The sequence below is a fragment of the Microtus pennsylvanicus genome, chromosome 11 (assembly GCF_037038515.1).
Source record: "Microtus pennsylvanicus isolate mMicPen1 chromosome 11, mMicPen1.hap1, whole genome shotgun sequence".
Lineage (NCBI taxonomy): Eukaryota > Metazoa > Chordata > Mammalia > Rodentia > Cricetidae > Microtus > Microtus pennsylvanicus.
Window position 1 is genome coordinate 74,666,310 of NC_134589.1, and position 16,738 is coordinate 74,683,047.

At 43.4% G+C, this 16,738-nt stretch overlaps 1 protein-coding gene across 1 annotated transcript in view; it reads left to right on the top strand.

Moving 5' to 3' along the window:
- Positions 1 to 16,738, top strand: part of Itk (IL2 inducible T cell kinase) — a 65,684-nt gene that overhangs the window by 10,404 nt on the left and 38,542 nt on the right. Inside the window, exons 2-4 of the mRNA XM_075992851.1 lie at positions 10,808 to 10,912; positions 12,068 to 12,149; positions 14,267 to 14,395. Coding sequence (XP_075848966.1) covers positions 10,808 to 10,912; positions 12,068 to 12,149; positions 14,267 to 14,395 — 316 coding nt within the window. The remainder of the gene's footprint in view (positions 1 to 10,807; positions 10,913 to 12,067; positions 12,150 to 14,266; positions 14,396 to 16,738) is intronic.

Below are 16,738 nucleotides of genomic sequence, written 5' to 3' on the forward strand. Positions count from 1 at the left end.
AATCAATATTGATCAATACCACAAAACACAGATTACCATACTGCTAAAAGTAGTTAATAAAACTAGATCTAAAACATTTTGTATAACTTTTTGTCAAAAGCTATCAAATTACTGTGCAGATATAATTTCAAATACTTAAAATTATAATGCATGACAATTTTATATTCTACTTCCCCATTCATTCTTTTACATAAATACACTTTTATATATACATATGGCCTTAAACTAATCATTTTCTCATATATCTAAATTTTTAATGATTTGATCTGTCCATTGCAAAGACAAACTTATCTGTTTTATGCGCCCACATAAACATATCTATCATTTATGACTCAACATTCAGGTTGTTTCCCGGCATAATGAAAACAATATATAATAGAAGTCTACCTTTTTAAAAGCTTTTTTAAAGAGGAATTTCTTTGTAGAATAACTAGATCATAGGTAATAGTATTTCACAATTATTTATTTAGTGTAAGAGTAGGTGCATGCGTGCAATGCCACAGTCCACAAATGAAGCCAGCAAACAACCTTTGGAAGTTAGTCCTCTCCTACCACCTCGGTTCTGGGGATCAAACTCAGTGCCTTTACCCGCGGAGCCATCTCATCTGCTCGGGATAAGAAGATTTCCTGGGCTCAACCATTGACTACGGCATCATTTTCCAAAGAGCTAAAGCACTGTACAAGCCGCCAAAAGTGGCCAAGTGTTTGTTACAAAATTATTCGTATTTTCTAAGAATCATTTATTTTTCCAAGAAGAAATTACTTTAAAAAAAAATCTGTTGCTGTGATTTTCAATTACTTTGCTTTTATAGGCATCGTCTATTTTTTTTTGGGGGGGTGTTGTTTTAGTTTAGTTTTGTTTGTTTTTCTGTTTATGTGTGTAGAGTGTGCAATATGTGTGTAGAGTGTGCAATATGTGTGTAGAGTGTGCAATATGTGTGTAGAGTGTGCAATATGTGTGTAGAGTGTGCAATATGTGTGTAGAGTGTGCAATATGTGTGTCAGTTTATAAAATGCCACCAAGTATCCAGTCCTGTTTGAGGGAATGAAAGAGCACTAAAAACTCAAGAAATTAAGGCCTGGGAGAAGGAATTCAGGGGCCACTATCAGAATCACAATACACTTATCCGTTTAAATAGTTCAGAGGGAGAAATGCCTGAACAACAGGTACAGAGTCCAGGACACTTACGTGTGTAAGGACAGGGTCAGGAAAGATGGGGGGAGGGTGTTCCTCACCCATCTTCACCTCTGGGTGCCTGAGCCCCAGGATGCAGTGAGCAGATAAACCTGCTGCCCCAAACTGACACCAGATCTTTCTCAAGAAAAGTAAGTCTAATTAAAAGATAAAGCATATTCTCACTTTGTCAGAATAAAACAATGGAACAGAAGGTCCTGAGCCTGCCCTTGCACCAGGAACCATCCCTTAGTTTTTATCGATCATAGCATGCTGAAAAAAAAAATACCTTTGAAACCTAAAAATAAAATTAAAACGATCCTCTTCAAAGCTCAGAGACATTAGACCAGGAATTCTCTGTGCTTTTGTGCATGTGTTTAAACTGATCCAGTTGATCATGTGGTAGAGCCGATTGTTGGGGCTCGGGCCTGCCCCCTCCTCCATGCCTGTTGGACCTCTCCCCTGTGCCTCTGTCACCTGCCTTTGCCCATCTTCATCTCCACACAGAAACAGACAGAGCAGAAAGGTTCTGGTAAGAGGCCATTTACAAAAGAACTTCTTCCATACACAATATATCTTTATTTATTTATTTGTTTGTTTTTGGTTTTTGGAGACAGGGTTTCTCTGTATATGTCTGGTTGTCTTGGAACATAGCTTTCTGTAGGCCAGGCTGGCTTGAACTCACAAAGATCTGTCTTCCTCTGCATCCAGAGTGCTGAGATTAAAGACGTGCACCACCACCACCAGGCCCTTAATTTTAAAGTAATCAAATGCTATGTAGTGACAAAACTTCCAGTCTTTGTCCCAAATCCCATTTCTCTAGCCTCAGATAAACCAATATGAGGCTCAGCAGATAAGGCCACTTGCTACCAAGCCTGGTGACATGATTTCAAACCCCGGGACAGATATGGTGGAGTGAGGGAACCAGCTCTTATAAATCGTGTTCTCCATCTACACGCACACACACACACACACACACACACACACACACACACACACACACACACTAAAAAGTTAACAGATGCCACCAATTTCTTACATACTTTCCAATGATGCTTTATTCATATACATGTAATACAAATAGAAAAGCCTGATTCTTTGTTTTTATACAGTGGCAGCATAAGCTATACACACTACTTTAACGTTCTTTTCTCTCCATTGGCTAACAGCCTAGTTTAGAGGTCAGTCCAACATGGATCCGCACAGAGCCTTTTCATCTTTTGTGAATGTAAATAAAACATTTCCATTGTATGTTGAGTGTACTTCTAGCTGTTTTATTTTTTAAAGCAACGGATGTGAATAACCTTGTAGAGTGTGTCACTTTAACGAATATAGCCATGATGGCTAATCAGAGGCAACCTTGCCAACCTGGGAACATTTGGTTTTGCCGAAGATGTGGGGAGGTAGTTGCTACTGGTGTCCAGTGGGTCAAAGTCAGAACCAAATGGTCAACAGTACAGAGACTGAGAAGCCCCCATGTATCGAAACCGTGTCCAGATGTTGCTGAGTTAAAAGGTGTTTACAGCTGCCGTTTAGTGACCCAGTCGCTCTCTACAGAAGTTGCACTTTCCCAGAGCCATGTGTGTGAAGTTCATTGTCAAAACCTCAACAACACCATTATCTGATGCCTTGATCTTTGCTGGCCTGATAGCTTTAAAATAATCTAAGTGGAATTTATTTGTATTCCTGTTGTCATAGAAACCAAGCATCTCTTCATATGTTTTAAGAGACACACATTCCTTTGCACATTTTTTCTATAAGTCTGTTCATAACTTGCAGGAGCATCGGTGCTTTTGGTGCAGGCTAGGGTTAATTTACCTTTCCACTCCCAAAAGACTTTTGTTCATCCTCCAGTTAATCTGGAGCTCACATTCCATTGAGATTTCCACACATACTGTGGCGGGGTCCGCACATGCCACTCCCTGCTACGACGCTCTTCCCTGCTATTCCCCAGCGGGCCAACTAACAAATACCATTTAAACATTGCCTCTGTGAAATGGTTTCCTGAACTGTAACTAAACTGTTGACTATCTACTTTAGCTACAGACTCTTTGGGGCCTAAAAGGCAGATAAAATGATGTTTTCCGAACTCACTGAACATTGCCAATGCCCTCCCCTGGAAAGATGGGGAGGGCCCTTTGGAAGAGAGTTCACAGACTAGAGATGCCGAGAGAGGGTGCACAGGACATGGAGGAGCCACACTTACCATGTGCCATGTAGTTCTCTCAGAGACCAGGTCCTGCTTTGGGGTCTGGCATAGCTTGGAATCAATGACGCTACCTCAGACCCAAATGCTGGGATCATAGGCACACACCAACACCCCCAGCATCACATACTTCTTATGAACAAAGCTAAACTAACATTTTTGTTGCGTTCTCCATTTTTTTTACATCTAACACCGATTCATCTTAGAAACAATTGCCTCACAAGAGACGTATATCCACACAAAAGCTCAGCGATTTTTCTTGAACAAAATGAAGGAAGAAAATGGCTGCCCCTTGAGAACCTGAGAGGAACTGCCATGAACTTGAACCCCCAAGGATACAGAAGGGCAGGTGGCAGATGCTGCCTAGTTACAGCTTCTTACTAATGGGGTGTTGAGGTCACCAGGGCAGAGGTTATTTTGCACACCCAGCTTTTCAGTTGAACCCCTTTCCCTTCTCCCCCTATCCACCCGTCACTGATGTGATACAGCGTGCTGTTGTTTTAATGCTCTCACAGCTTTGAAATATTCTTTTTGGTTTTTTCCTCTCGTCCTTTCTCACGCTTACTATTTTAAAAACACCTTCAAGTCTCATAGAAACACACTGTTTCTGCTGTGGAACTCTTCAGTTTGACACACGAGGAAACCAGCGTTAGCAGCTTGGAATCTTTCCCCTCCTCCATTACTGTTTTTGGATATTGTCTATACTAATAACTATTTTATCATTTTTCAAAAAAATGAGAGGGTTCAACTGTTGCTATAAATCTCCTTTTGAATTTAATGTATGTTATTGTTCCTTTATATAGAACAACTGTCTCCTTTATTGGTGACTACAGAGTTGCCGCAGGATGATTGACACACTGATTCAACCATTTATCTGTTGATGAATGTTTACATTTTTCTTGTTTTTTCTCTTTTCTAGTGCAGTAAGTAACACTGTGGCAAGCATCCTTTCTCTCATATCTGTGTACAATTTGAGCAGTTGATTTCCTTGGATAAGTCCTATATGAGGAATATATTTGTTAGTTAACTTTTAATACAATAAAATAAATGGTAAAATGTTCAAACAGCATAAATATAATATATATTTTGTAATATATATTTATGCTCTCTATATATATACTGTTATTTTTCTGTCCCTTATTTCCAAACCTCAGATATGCCCCAATTTTCTGTTTTTAATATTTTATTAAAAAATATGTTCATAATTGAGTAGGGATAACCTCAGTTGGCCTCTGAAAGTTAAATGAGAATATAGTTCTGTTTCTCTTCTTTTTTTGTAAAATTCTCACCTTTTTTTATTTTTTTGGTAAAATTCTCACCTTTGTTCTAGCCAGGGTACTACTATTGACAAGATGGCTGACCTTAAAAGAAGCCAGATACTTTCCCCTCTGCCAGCCTCGTAGTAAACCACAGAGTGAAACCCAGCTATAGTGAAAGCCAGACGATAGGGCTTATGTCTGAGTGAGAAATCTTATGGAAAGAAGGAAAGAAAAGAGAGCAGGCATGGGACAGACTGCCATTGCCCAGCTTGCAGCAGGCCTTGGCATCTGCCCTAACTTGCCCTGGCTGCCAGCGTGACTTGACTAGGTCCAGTAGGACGGGCTACGGAAAGGAGAGAAACACAGGCACCTGCCCCTCCCGCTGCTGCCCCTCCTCCTCCCGTCACCTTTGTTCTCTCAACACTTTCACTTCCACTTTCATTTCATATGTGCAGACATGATTTATGTATCTCTAAAATCTAGGAACCGAATATAAAAGAAAACATAATATTTATCTTCCTGAGCCTGGCTTACTATGGTTGTCTCCAACTGCGTCTATTTCTCTGCGAATCACATAACTTTGTCTTCTTTGTAGCTGAAGAAGTTCTGTTGTCTACCTCTCCAGCCTTGTCTTGACCCTCCTCCCTGTTGATGGACGCCTTAGCTGAGTCCATGCCTTAGCTGTTCTGGATGCTGCTGCATAGTTTCTTGGGAATGTAGTGACTTGGAGTCCTTCGGGTAAATACCCAGGTGCTGCTGGCTCAGGTCGTAGATTTGCTGTAGCTTTTAGAGAACCCAGTGTGCTGACCTCTATCACGGCTGGACCAGTACAGCCTGCCAGCCATATGTGAGGCTTCCCTTCTGCCACATCCTCACTGGCATTTGTCTTGTTTGTTTGCCTGATGACTGAGATTCTAAGTGGAGTGAGGTAGAATCCCAAGGTAGTTTCAATTTGGAATTCTGTGACAGTTAGGAAAGCTGAGTTCTTTTCCACATATTTAATGGCATTTGAGTTTCTCTTCTGGAAACTGGCTGTTCATTTTGCGATCCCATGTATTGGTTGGGTTGTTTGCATTCCTGTGGTTGAAATTTATTTGTTTTAGTTCTTGGTGTATTTTATGTATCAGCCTTCCGTCACACGTATGACTGGCAAAGGTTGTCTCTCAGACAGTTTCTTCTCTCAGTTAACTCTAGTCCTTGACAGTACAGAAACTTCTTAATTTCATAACAGAAGGTTCCATTTGTTGACTGCTGGCATTATTTCCTGAGGCAGTGCAGCTCTGAGCATGGCAACAAGAGAAACAATGCCACCCAAAATCTTGTGACCTTGTGTGGTGCCGACAGTCAGAATAACAAGGAAGAGGGGGGACAAGCTAACATGGCCTCTCCCTCTTCTGGTGGCTTTTGTGTGGTTTTCTTGGCAGGCTTTCCCATGATGTTTTTCAGATATAGCTCAGTTGTTTGGGAAGATTGCAGACAACCATCATTTCCCAGAGACTGGCCTGTGTTTAGCTTCTGACCCGCCGGTCCCATGAAGCAGTTGGGGAGGGAGCATCTATGCCTGCTGTGTCCCACATCAAATGCTGTGAAATTCTGGGAGACTGACAGGAGAGATGGATGGGGGGTTGGGACCCAAGCAGTTACTAGGGTCCAAGAGTGAGGTTAATGGTGGCCAATCTCATCTCTCTGACTGAAAAGGCTGACAGGTGAGGAACAAATGGATACTGGGGGTCATCTGTGCAGAAAGGAAGAATGCTCCTTGAAAACTGTGTGAGCACTTACACGTGGCACGCCCAAGCTGAGGTGTGTGAAAAATAGAAGACTTCAAAGGTTAGGACTAACGAGGAGTTGATCAACTTTTATGCTTAGTTTGAAATGATAGTACTTAAGATGCTTGGGGTTAAATAGCATAGTTATCACAATTGATTTGATTTGCTGCTATTGCTTTTCTGAACATACTTATAGGAAAAAAATTATTTTTGAATGGTAGCTTTGGCTATGTAGTCAAGGCTGGTTCCAAACTTGTGGAAATTCCCCTGCCTCAACCCCAAACGTGGTGGAATTATAGATGTAAACTACCATACCCAACTAAAAAACTTTAAATTCCATGTCCAGCTCACATTCTGTTTGAATTTTTATTGAACACTGCAGCTTCAGAACGTCACATAGGATTTCTGCTCCTCTTTTTGGCTCCAGATATGTCTGTCTCCCTGCACTGTGTACCATAACCACAAAGAGAGGCTTAATTAGAGCTTTTCTGCCCAGACGTTTTGCTCTAGTGCCGTGGTTCTCAACCTTCCTAATGCTGCAACCCTTTAATGCAATTCCTCATGTTGTGGTGACCCCCAACCATAAAGTTATTTTCATTGCTACTTCATAACTGTAATTTTGTTGCTCTTGTGATTCATAATTTGAGTATGTGTGTTTTCCAATGATCTTAGATGACCTTTGTGAAAGATCATTTGACCCCAAATCCCAAGGGTTTAGATTTGGGGTCAAATGACGCACAGGTTGAAAATCACTACTCTAGGGACTCAATTCACTGAGTGCTCACCCCTCCCTGGTCACAGACATCCCCTGCTGGACTTCATGGTCTGTGTCAATGTCTTCTCTCCAGAGGCCTGTCCTGATGACATCTACCCATCTCATTGCCTTTTCAGCACTTGCTTCTCCTTTCTGACCTCCCAAACTTAAGAAGGAGTTACATCCTTCTAAACTTACTGTGAGCTGAACGCCTAGCATACCAAACACCACAGCTTAGCAGTGCAGCTCACCGTAGAGAGCCTGGTGCCCACTCTCATGATCTTGTGACTACTTAGTGGCTATGGCCTTCTGCCCAGCAGTATGTCGATACTATCATGTGAGATATCACTGGCCTAGAAGAAGATTAAAACTCAACTTTTGAAGTTTAAGCTCCTTTTCTTTCTTTGATGGATAATTGATTTGATTTTTTGAGGTGGGAGCTTGCAGTGTAGACCCGGCTGGCCTAGAACTCACTATGTACAGTATCTGGAGCCTGACTTCAGATTCGCAGTAATCCTCCTGCTTCTGCTCCTTAAGTGCTGGCATTGTTACAGTGATCAACTATTTATTTTTGAGGCAAGGTCTTGCCATGTCGCCCAGACTGGCCTAGAACTCTCCATCCTCCTGCTTCAGTCTACATAGTACTATGATTACCAACATGCTCCGCTATGCCTGGTCATGAAGATTGGTTTTTACATCAACATAGAGTCAAAAACTGAAACAAACCATCATAAGTGAGGGCTGCCTATAACCCTCACTTGTTAATGTTAATTGTTGTGGAATATTAGTTGAAGATGTGTTACATTTATTTTTGCTGTGGAACATTTGTTTAATGCTACAAAGACATGTTGCATTCTTTTATGTTGTATTTGTTTAACTATATGAAGCTGTGTTATTTTGCCTGTTAAAACACCTGATTGGTCTAATAAAGAGCTGAACAGCCAATATCGAGGCAGGAGAAAGGAAAGGTGGGGCTGGCAGGCAGATAGAATAAATAGGAGAAGAACTCTAGGAAGAGAAGATAGAGGAGCAAGAAAAAGGAGAAGGAAGGAAGAAGTCAGGGGCCAGCCACCCAGCTACACAGCAACCCATGGAGTAAGAAGTAAAGAAAGGTATATAGAATAGAGAAAGATAAAAGCCCAGTGGCAAAAGGTAGATGGGATAATTTAAGAAAAACTAGCTAGAAACAACCAAACTAAGGCTGGGCATGTATAAGTGATTATATGTCTCAGTGTGCATATTTATTTGGGAGATGGGTGGCAGGCTTCCAAAGAGTAAAGAGAAAAAAAAATTACTACAGTTCATTACTTTGTTTACTGAACTCACAGCAATGCCTTGTTCATTGTGGGCCTTCAGTAAAAATTTCCAGGATAGCCAGACATATTAGACTTACATCTGGTTGAGATTGCTTAAACGGGGTCCAAGGTGATGCCCTAGCCAAGGACGATAAAGGATTAGCCACTGTGCTAGGCACTGAGCCTACATCACAGAACTCGGTAGTTTTCAAAGAGAACAGTAGTATTTTGCCAGCGCTGCCCTGGTATTGCTGTGAGCCTTCTGTCAGTCTCACCCTGAAGAAGAAGACAACACCCAGCAGCTTGAGCTCACCAACGGCCAGGGACTGCGGATGGGACAGGCACTTCTGCTGTGCATCTCTGTGCACTTCTGCTGCTGAGGTGCAAACTGGCAGTGCCTGAGGGCTGTGATGATGGGCCATATTGGGGCCTCTATGGGAGCTGGAGTCCACAGGGCAGGCCTCTTAACAGTACTGGATTACCAAAACAGCCGTGAGGTCAATGTGTAAATCAGATGCTCATTTTTGTTTATATATACCCTGCAGTTGTACAGGGGAAAAAATGCCTTGGGGAGATGGCTGCATCAGTAAATTGCTTGGCATATAGCCATGAAAATCTGAGTCCCGGTCCCTTGATAGCCCTGTGTAAGGAGCTGGTGGTGGCAGCATGGGCCCATAGTGCCAGCGCTGGAGAGATGACAACAGGAGGGGCTCACAGACTACTTAATCTGGTCACTTGGGAATTCTAGGTTCAATGGGAGAGTCTGCCTTATAAAAGTAAGATCAAGAACAATCAAGGAAGACATCTCATGTCCATCTCTGGCCTCTCTCTCTCTCTCTCTCTCTCTCTCTCTCTCTCTCTCTCTCTCCCTCCCTCCCTCCCCAAGTAAACATATAAACAAGCAAACTGTTAATCTTGGCTGCCTTGGGACCATGAAGAGAGGTGGGATAATGTAGCCCTGTAAATATTTACTTCTCATGTAATTGTCCATATTGTTTTGCTTGTATAACCAGGAATAGATTTGTTTTTGAATTAAAAATTATGTAAAACAGTTTTGCAAAGAAAATTTGCAAAGAAACTTCACAAAACTTCCCTGTATTCAGTAGAGTCTGCTTCACACATCCTGACTATTTTCATCAGTCTGTGCCTCAACTAGTAAGTGCAGATCGGTTTCCAGGCAGAGGATCAAAAAACAAACACTGCTTTCTGTTCTGGAGAATCTGATGGTGTACAACTACCCACGTGCCACCATTCTCTTGCAATAGTTGGGCCTTCCTTCACCCTTTTGGAAGGTGCCCTTTATTAAAGCCCCCGTTACAGTTTATTTTCATCACTCTTCCTTACTCTCTGACCAACCCCAGAGCCAGGGGTTGTCCTCACAAGCTATAAATAAAAGGGTTCTTGGAAGTTAGATGTACTGCCTGAGTTCGTGGTACTAACGAGAGACAAACCCCAGCCTCGCACCCCACCCTTCCACTCTTGTGTTGGTTTTAGGCCTTCAGAAAGATGACATCTAATGATGTTTTTCACAAATGATTCCATAGCTGACTGAAACAACAATGGCAAGCCACATTCTAGGCACCTGGGTAAGGCTCTGCCATCCAAAGCCTTTCCAGCTCACCTCGCTTAGAGCCTGATAATCCCACTAATAAGACGTCTCACAGGGCAAGGTGGCCCATCTCTTAGGATCCATTTCCTGAGCACAATGATGTTTAGGTAATATTGGACATCGTTTATCAAACAAGGCACCATCAGTTCCGTGGACCACACCTCTAACAAGCTTTCAAAGGACTGAGGCATGAGATCAGTACAATTTCCCAGGGGAGGGTGAAGTGGGTGGCCAAAGGGAGTTAACAGAATGGAAATGTACTGCAGGGGTGTTACTGTGGAACTTTGAATAATTAGAAGACTTGCAAAAGCCAGATGTAGCAGAGACATCACTTACATACCTCACTACCCTGAAGCCTGAGCACAGTTACTAGTGAGATCATAAATATTACAGAGAGAGCAGGAAATGCCACACATGCGACTCTTTTCCCACTGAGTATACCACCCATCTCAGCCATGAGTCCTACACACATTGCCGCGTATCAACAGGACCCTGGTGTGTATCGCTGTGGGTGACTGAATAGAAAATCAGTCCCCATCATGACCCTTCAGAGGCCCTTCTCCCAAGAGTCCGCTCAGAGTCTCTCTCAGACTGAGGCGGGAGGCAGCTTCAGGATGTTTGATTAGGAACACTACAGATGGCTTACAAAGGGGAGGGGAAATTTCCTAGCAGTAAATGTCTGGAAACAATCAAAATGAAAACAGTGTGTCTCACTTAAACGGATGTAATGTCTCCTCACAGAAGAAGCGCACATTGAAAGGCTCCATCGAACTTTCCAGAATCAAGTGTGTGGAGATCGTCAAGAGTGACATTAGCATCCCATGCCACTATAAATACCCTTTTCAGGTAAGCCCATCAGGACTACAGTGGATAACTTTCTGTCCCTGGACCATGATGAGAGAAGATGGGGAAAGGACGGCTCTCACCCATGCTGAGAGCTTAGACCAAGCCCCCAGGAAGGGCTGTGTGTTATTCCTCTAACCAGTGACATTCATTCATCCGTTCATTCCATAAAGGCACAGACTCTTGGACAGGTTCTTGCTTTCCCATAGGGCTGGGGATTGAACCTGGGGCTTTATACATGCTGTGCAGTGGTCTGTCACTTACTACGGCCCTGACCTTGAAGAGGGCCTAGTTCCTCAGTTTCTCGTCTGCGGTTTCAGAACTCACAACCTGAAAACTGTATGAAGATGGTTATGCTATTCGAAATAGCAGCCACCTGCGGAATGTGAATATATAGATAAATGACAATCAGAATTAGATAGTGCTAAATAAGTAATGATTTTCAAAGGGTCAATCAGATGGCTTAGCAGGTAGAAGCCTTTGTGTGCAGACCTGGTGACATGAGTTCTTGACCTCAGAAAGTGGGAGGAAAGAACTCTACTCTGAGGATTGTCCTCTGACTTCCACAGTCACACAATTATGTGTGTATTTCACACACAACACACACACACTCACACACACACACAGAGAGACAGAGAGAGAGGAAGAAAGGGAAAGAAGGAAGATGGATGGATGGATGGATGGATGGATGGATGGATGGATGGCCCATGTGATAAATGTTGATACCCACTGACTACTAGAGAGTCCCGTGTTGACAGCCCAGGCCATAGACAGTTCTCGGTGCGGAAAGCTCCATTAGGCTGGTCAGTGTACCTTTTAGTCTTATCTCCACAGACAGTTCTCGGTGCGGAAAGCTCCATTAGGCTGGTCAGTGTACCTTTTAGTCTTTTCTTGCTCACCACCTTTTGTGCTTACAGTCCCAATGGAGGAGATCTCTCCTCCCGTGTCCCAGATACCTTTATGTTTGCCAGCCTGAAGAGCAGAGAGCCCTAGCTTGGTTTTTCCCAGTGCTGGGGATTGAGCACAGGGTCCCGAGCATATACTAGACAAATGTTTTACCTCCGAGCTACAGCTACAGCCAGATAGTCCATTTTTAATGAACCCGCCATGGGCCCAGCTCAGATGCCCTGTTCATCTTGGACTCTTGCGTGTTTCTAGATCATGCATGACAACTACCTCCTGTATGTGTTTGCTCCAGACTGTGAGAGCCGCCAGCGCTGGGTGCTCACCCTAAAAGAAGGTAATTAAACTCCTGTGGCACTGGAACCTCGGTCCAGTGCTGGGTTTGGGATCCAGGAAGAAACGCATTGATATCTGTGAGCAAATGGTGTTCAAAATTATCTCATTTGTTGTGAGTCAATGCCTTGAGTTTTTATCATGGTCCCAGAGCAGCAACAAGTATAGTTTAAGGATTGGTCAAATCTAGCCCACCACCTGTTTCATTCCAAGATAAAAACAGTTCCTGTATTTTAAATCATTTAAAAAGGACTATATAAGTGTCTACATGAGACCATTTTGCCTGCTGGCCATTCAAACCTAAAATATTTACAATCTGGCATTTTAAAAATGTTTGCTTACTCCAGAGGAGCAAGAAAGGTCAGGGTAGGAACCCTTCTGGTTAGAGCCCAGGGGTTGGCATCCTGGCTCTTCCTTGTGCTCTTGGGCAAGTTCTTCACTTCAGTTTCCCCAGCTGTTAAACTGGAGAGGGGAGGGGGCAATAGAATCTCTCTGCAGAGCTGCAGTGTATAAAACTCTTAGAACTAGCATCCGTAGCTAATGCCCAGAAAGCATTAGCTTGTTTATTTGTTTGTTAGTTTGTTTTTGAGACAGAGGTTCACGGAACCTAGTTTGACTTCCAATTTTCTAGAATTACACGTGTGCACCACCATGCCCAGTCATCTAGCTATTGCTTCATCCTCACAATCCTGGCAGCATAATTAGAGCCCACACAGTGTTTTAGTCCTTGGGATGTGGAGACAGGGTTCTGTAGGGCAAGTCCAGGAAGAGACGGTTGTTAGTGTTTCAGCTGGACCTCTGTGCATCTCTGTTACCTTGGCTATAAAAGTCATCCAAGAACAGTCAGAAGGCTGTTGTGAGAATCCAATGAGTTAGTGCATTTAAAAGTCTCATCCCCAAACAGTACTTGATCAATGTTACTATTCTTATTCTTTAGCTGAAGCCCCCTATGTATCAGGAAACCTGTCTCTAAGCAGCTGTGAGGAGTAAGGAAGCAAGACCCTTACTGTGTCTGGAGGCACAGTTCTTCTGTCTGAAAAATGAGGCTAAAGTGATGTTGTAGGCTACCAGGGTCAATGAATTTCAAATGGACTGGGAACCAGCCAGCGATGGGTCAGCAGGAATGCTCTCAAGTCCAGTAGCCATGGGTGGAAAATAGACACTAAGCCAAAATTAATGAAGATCCCCAGCTACGTTCATTTTCCTGTATCTTTTGTTGTTATTTTGTTTTGGTTTTCAAGACAGCATTTCTCTGTGTAGCCCTAGCTCTCCTGGTATGTACTCCATAGACCAGGCTGTCCTCAAACTCAAGGGATCCGCCTACCTCTGTCTCCCAAGTGCTGGGATTAAAGGTGTGTGCCACCACTGCCTGGCATTTTTGTGTATCTTATACCAGGTTTTTGATATAAATTTTAAAATTGGAATGAGCTCTAGATATTCACTAATGTTGGGATTTTTCTTGATTTTCACTAGTAGAGCCCCTTTTATTCCTAAGAAATTATACTTCAAAGCCTTAGCCTAGAGGGAATAGAAGCAAATTTACAGAGCAGCTGGGTTGGTAGTGTGCCAACCTCCCATGGATTCTGAAGCCCTGGATTCTAACACCAGCACCGTACACACTTGACATGGTGATGCCCACCTGGAATCCCAGCACATGGGGGATGAGGCAAGAAGACCTGGAGTGTAAGGACATCCTTAGCTCCATGAGACCTTTCCTTAAAAATTAAAAAATAAAATAGCAAATTTTCTGTCATTCAAAGTGAGAGAGGTGGAAATTACACTCTCTCAACTGTCTCCTTAAGCCCACAAGGCTTCATCGTAGACCACACTCATCCAGGTGAAGACATAGCAGGGAAATCTGGGGAAACTGAGGTTTATGTGAGGGTTCCCCATCCTAGAGGCACACAGCCAAGGGGAGGCAGATCCAGAAAAGAAAGTAGATCTGCTGCTGACGGATTTAACCCATGCTCCCTCAATAGCAGCACAAGGGGTTGCCTGGATGTCCTAATTAGCACTCAGGAGATGCCTGCCCCAGAGTCTCGTCTTAGTGAGTTAAAAGATTGGTGGTGCTCAATCAGCTGGTCTGGAAATGAGCTCTCTGTTGGTATCAACTTCTTACAGAAACGAGGAATAACAACAGCCTGGTGTCCAAGTATCACCCTAATTTCTGGATGGATGGGCGGTGGAGATGCTGTTCCCAGCTGGAGAAACTTGCAGTAGGCTGTGCCCCCTATGACCCGACCAAGAACGGTAAGACTTTGGGAACGAGACAAGAGGGAACCATCTCAGCTTTACGGGGGTTCAGAGACCGAAGGCAAAATTCTCTAGTTCCAGAATTTTCATTGGGGCATATCTATCTACCATCCCTTCCACGCCTTTCCATGTCATAGCTCATGCATTTGAAGTGTGATCCTTGGTCACCTATAACTATCTGGAAGCTAGTCATAAATATTTTAAAAAAAATATCTGGCCCTGCCCAGTCTACTAGATGAGAATGTGCATGTTAACGAGCTCCACAGGGCACTGGTAGACAACAGTGAAAGCTGGGAAGTGCTGCTGGAGCCTGTCGGGAAGCCTGAGTGGTCTTAGATCTTAAATTATGGAGACAGCCTTAAATACATAATATTTTTTTATTTCTTTTAGTGACGTCACCCCCACGCATATGTCTAACTATATAAATTCAACTCCAAAAGCTTGAGGGAGAGAGAAAACTTCTTTTAATTCTAACTCTGGCTTCTTCCTGCCTGGTCTTCAGACTTGACCTTGACCTGCTCAGTCTCAGAGAAAAGGAATCCGTAGTCTAAATGCAAAGTTTAAAAAAAGTTTATTCTTGGTTTTCCCAACAAAAGCCCAGTTCTGGGGACTGGACCGTGTCTTCATTTATATCTGATGTCATGGTGACTTGGGGAGACCTCCAGTGAACTGTAGCTCTAGACTCAGATGCACGTTTACAATGTCATGCTTTGCTTCTTCACTGCTATCTCGGGTAGAGAGCGATGTCAAAGAAATGGACAGCCTTGAGCAGTTCAAGGTCACACAGTGAGGAAGGGGTGAAACGAATGTCTTACGTCCAGCTTTCTCATCTCTCAGCCTCTCCTACCACAGACACTATTTCTCATCCTGTGGTTTTTACTGTCCTGACACAAGGCGGATATAACACACAGTTGGGTTTTCCATGGTTTCCTGAGTCACAGCCTCTCACAGCCATTTTAGAAACCACTGCTTCTCACCTCGCACTTGGAAAAGAAAGAATCAAGGTCATCCGTCTGTTGGCCTACGTGAATGATGCTTAGCATCGTGGAGGTGGGCGCCCACTCTTTAGTGCTGTTTGTCCTGCTGGCTGTATCTACTCAGAGAGAACAGAAGTTTGATGACATGGATCTCCTTGGGGGTTGGCAGGATGCCTAGCTCCTGAGAAGAAGCCCCTCCAGAAGCAGAGATAATCTCTGATCTCTACCAATACCCTTCTGTGGACCCTTGTAGGAGTCACCTGGTAACCTGGGACCCTAATGTCCTCACTCCTAAATGGTACAAGAGGTCCCAGAACCCTAAGATGATATAATCCCTCACCCAATCCCCTTCGAATCTACTTCCATTTCGCACTTTTCACCATGTAGGTTGCAATGCCCCTCAGCAGGGTTCATGGCTTTCTCTCTCCCTGAGGCATGTGACTGAAGTGTTCGGATGATTGAGTAACTTGATATGACTACCCTTTGGAAGGACAGATATTTACCTGCCCTTCCATGCTGATCCCAGCTCTCAGCCATGGCCATGCATGTGAGGTGCAGCCGTTTGGCTGATAACTTTGCATTTGCACACCAACCCACTGCCGTCTCTTCTGGCTTAGGTAGCGTCACTCACCATAGTTTTGGCAGGATTGCAAGCAATTTGGGGAAACATACTTCACTGTGCACACAACACATCATATTCCTGGGGTAAAGTCTCTGAGGATTTCTTGTATTGAATATATCAACAGTGCAAGGTATGTGAGCATAGAGCTTTGGAATTAAAAAATAAAAGATCCCAACACATTCTTTTCTTGTTGCATAACTTTATGAACTCCTTAACCTTTCTGAGAAGCTCAGGTAATTTCTTCCTAAATGGATAGAATAATAGGCAACTACTTCAAGTGGCTGTTGGAAGACTCATCAGGGTAGTAGAAAGCTCTTGGCGCATTGCCAACCCTTAATGCGCTCTCAGTAAATGGGAACCATGTCCATTAGCCTTTCCTATTTGTGATGAAAGCAGCCAGGTCTGAGATACTGCAGCATCTGAGAAACAGCAAAATGGCTGAGAGGAAATGACTTAGCAACACATTTCTACCACCATAGCCAGTCCTAACTACATCCCATCCCCACATTATACACAGAGAGAATACGGGCAAATAGAGCAAGATCACCAGAGAAAGAGAAAGTGACCAATCAGAAGATGACCTGGCAAAGAAGGGGCTCATTCTGGTGATGCTAGGGTTAATCCAGTTTGCTGGTCCATGTCCCATACTAAATAGAAACCAGACCTCTGTGTGTGTGGGTCACTGGTGATCAAACCTGGGGCTCTTTCATACAAGAGATCTACCACTGACTTATAATAACC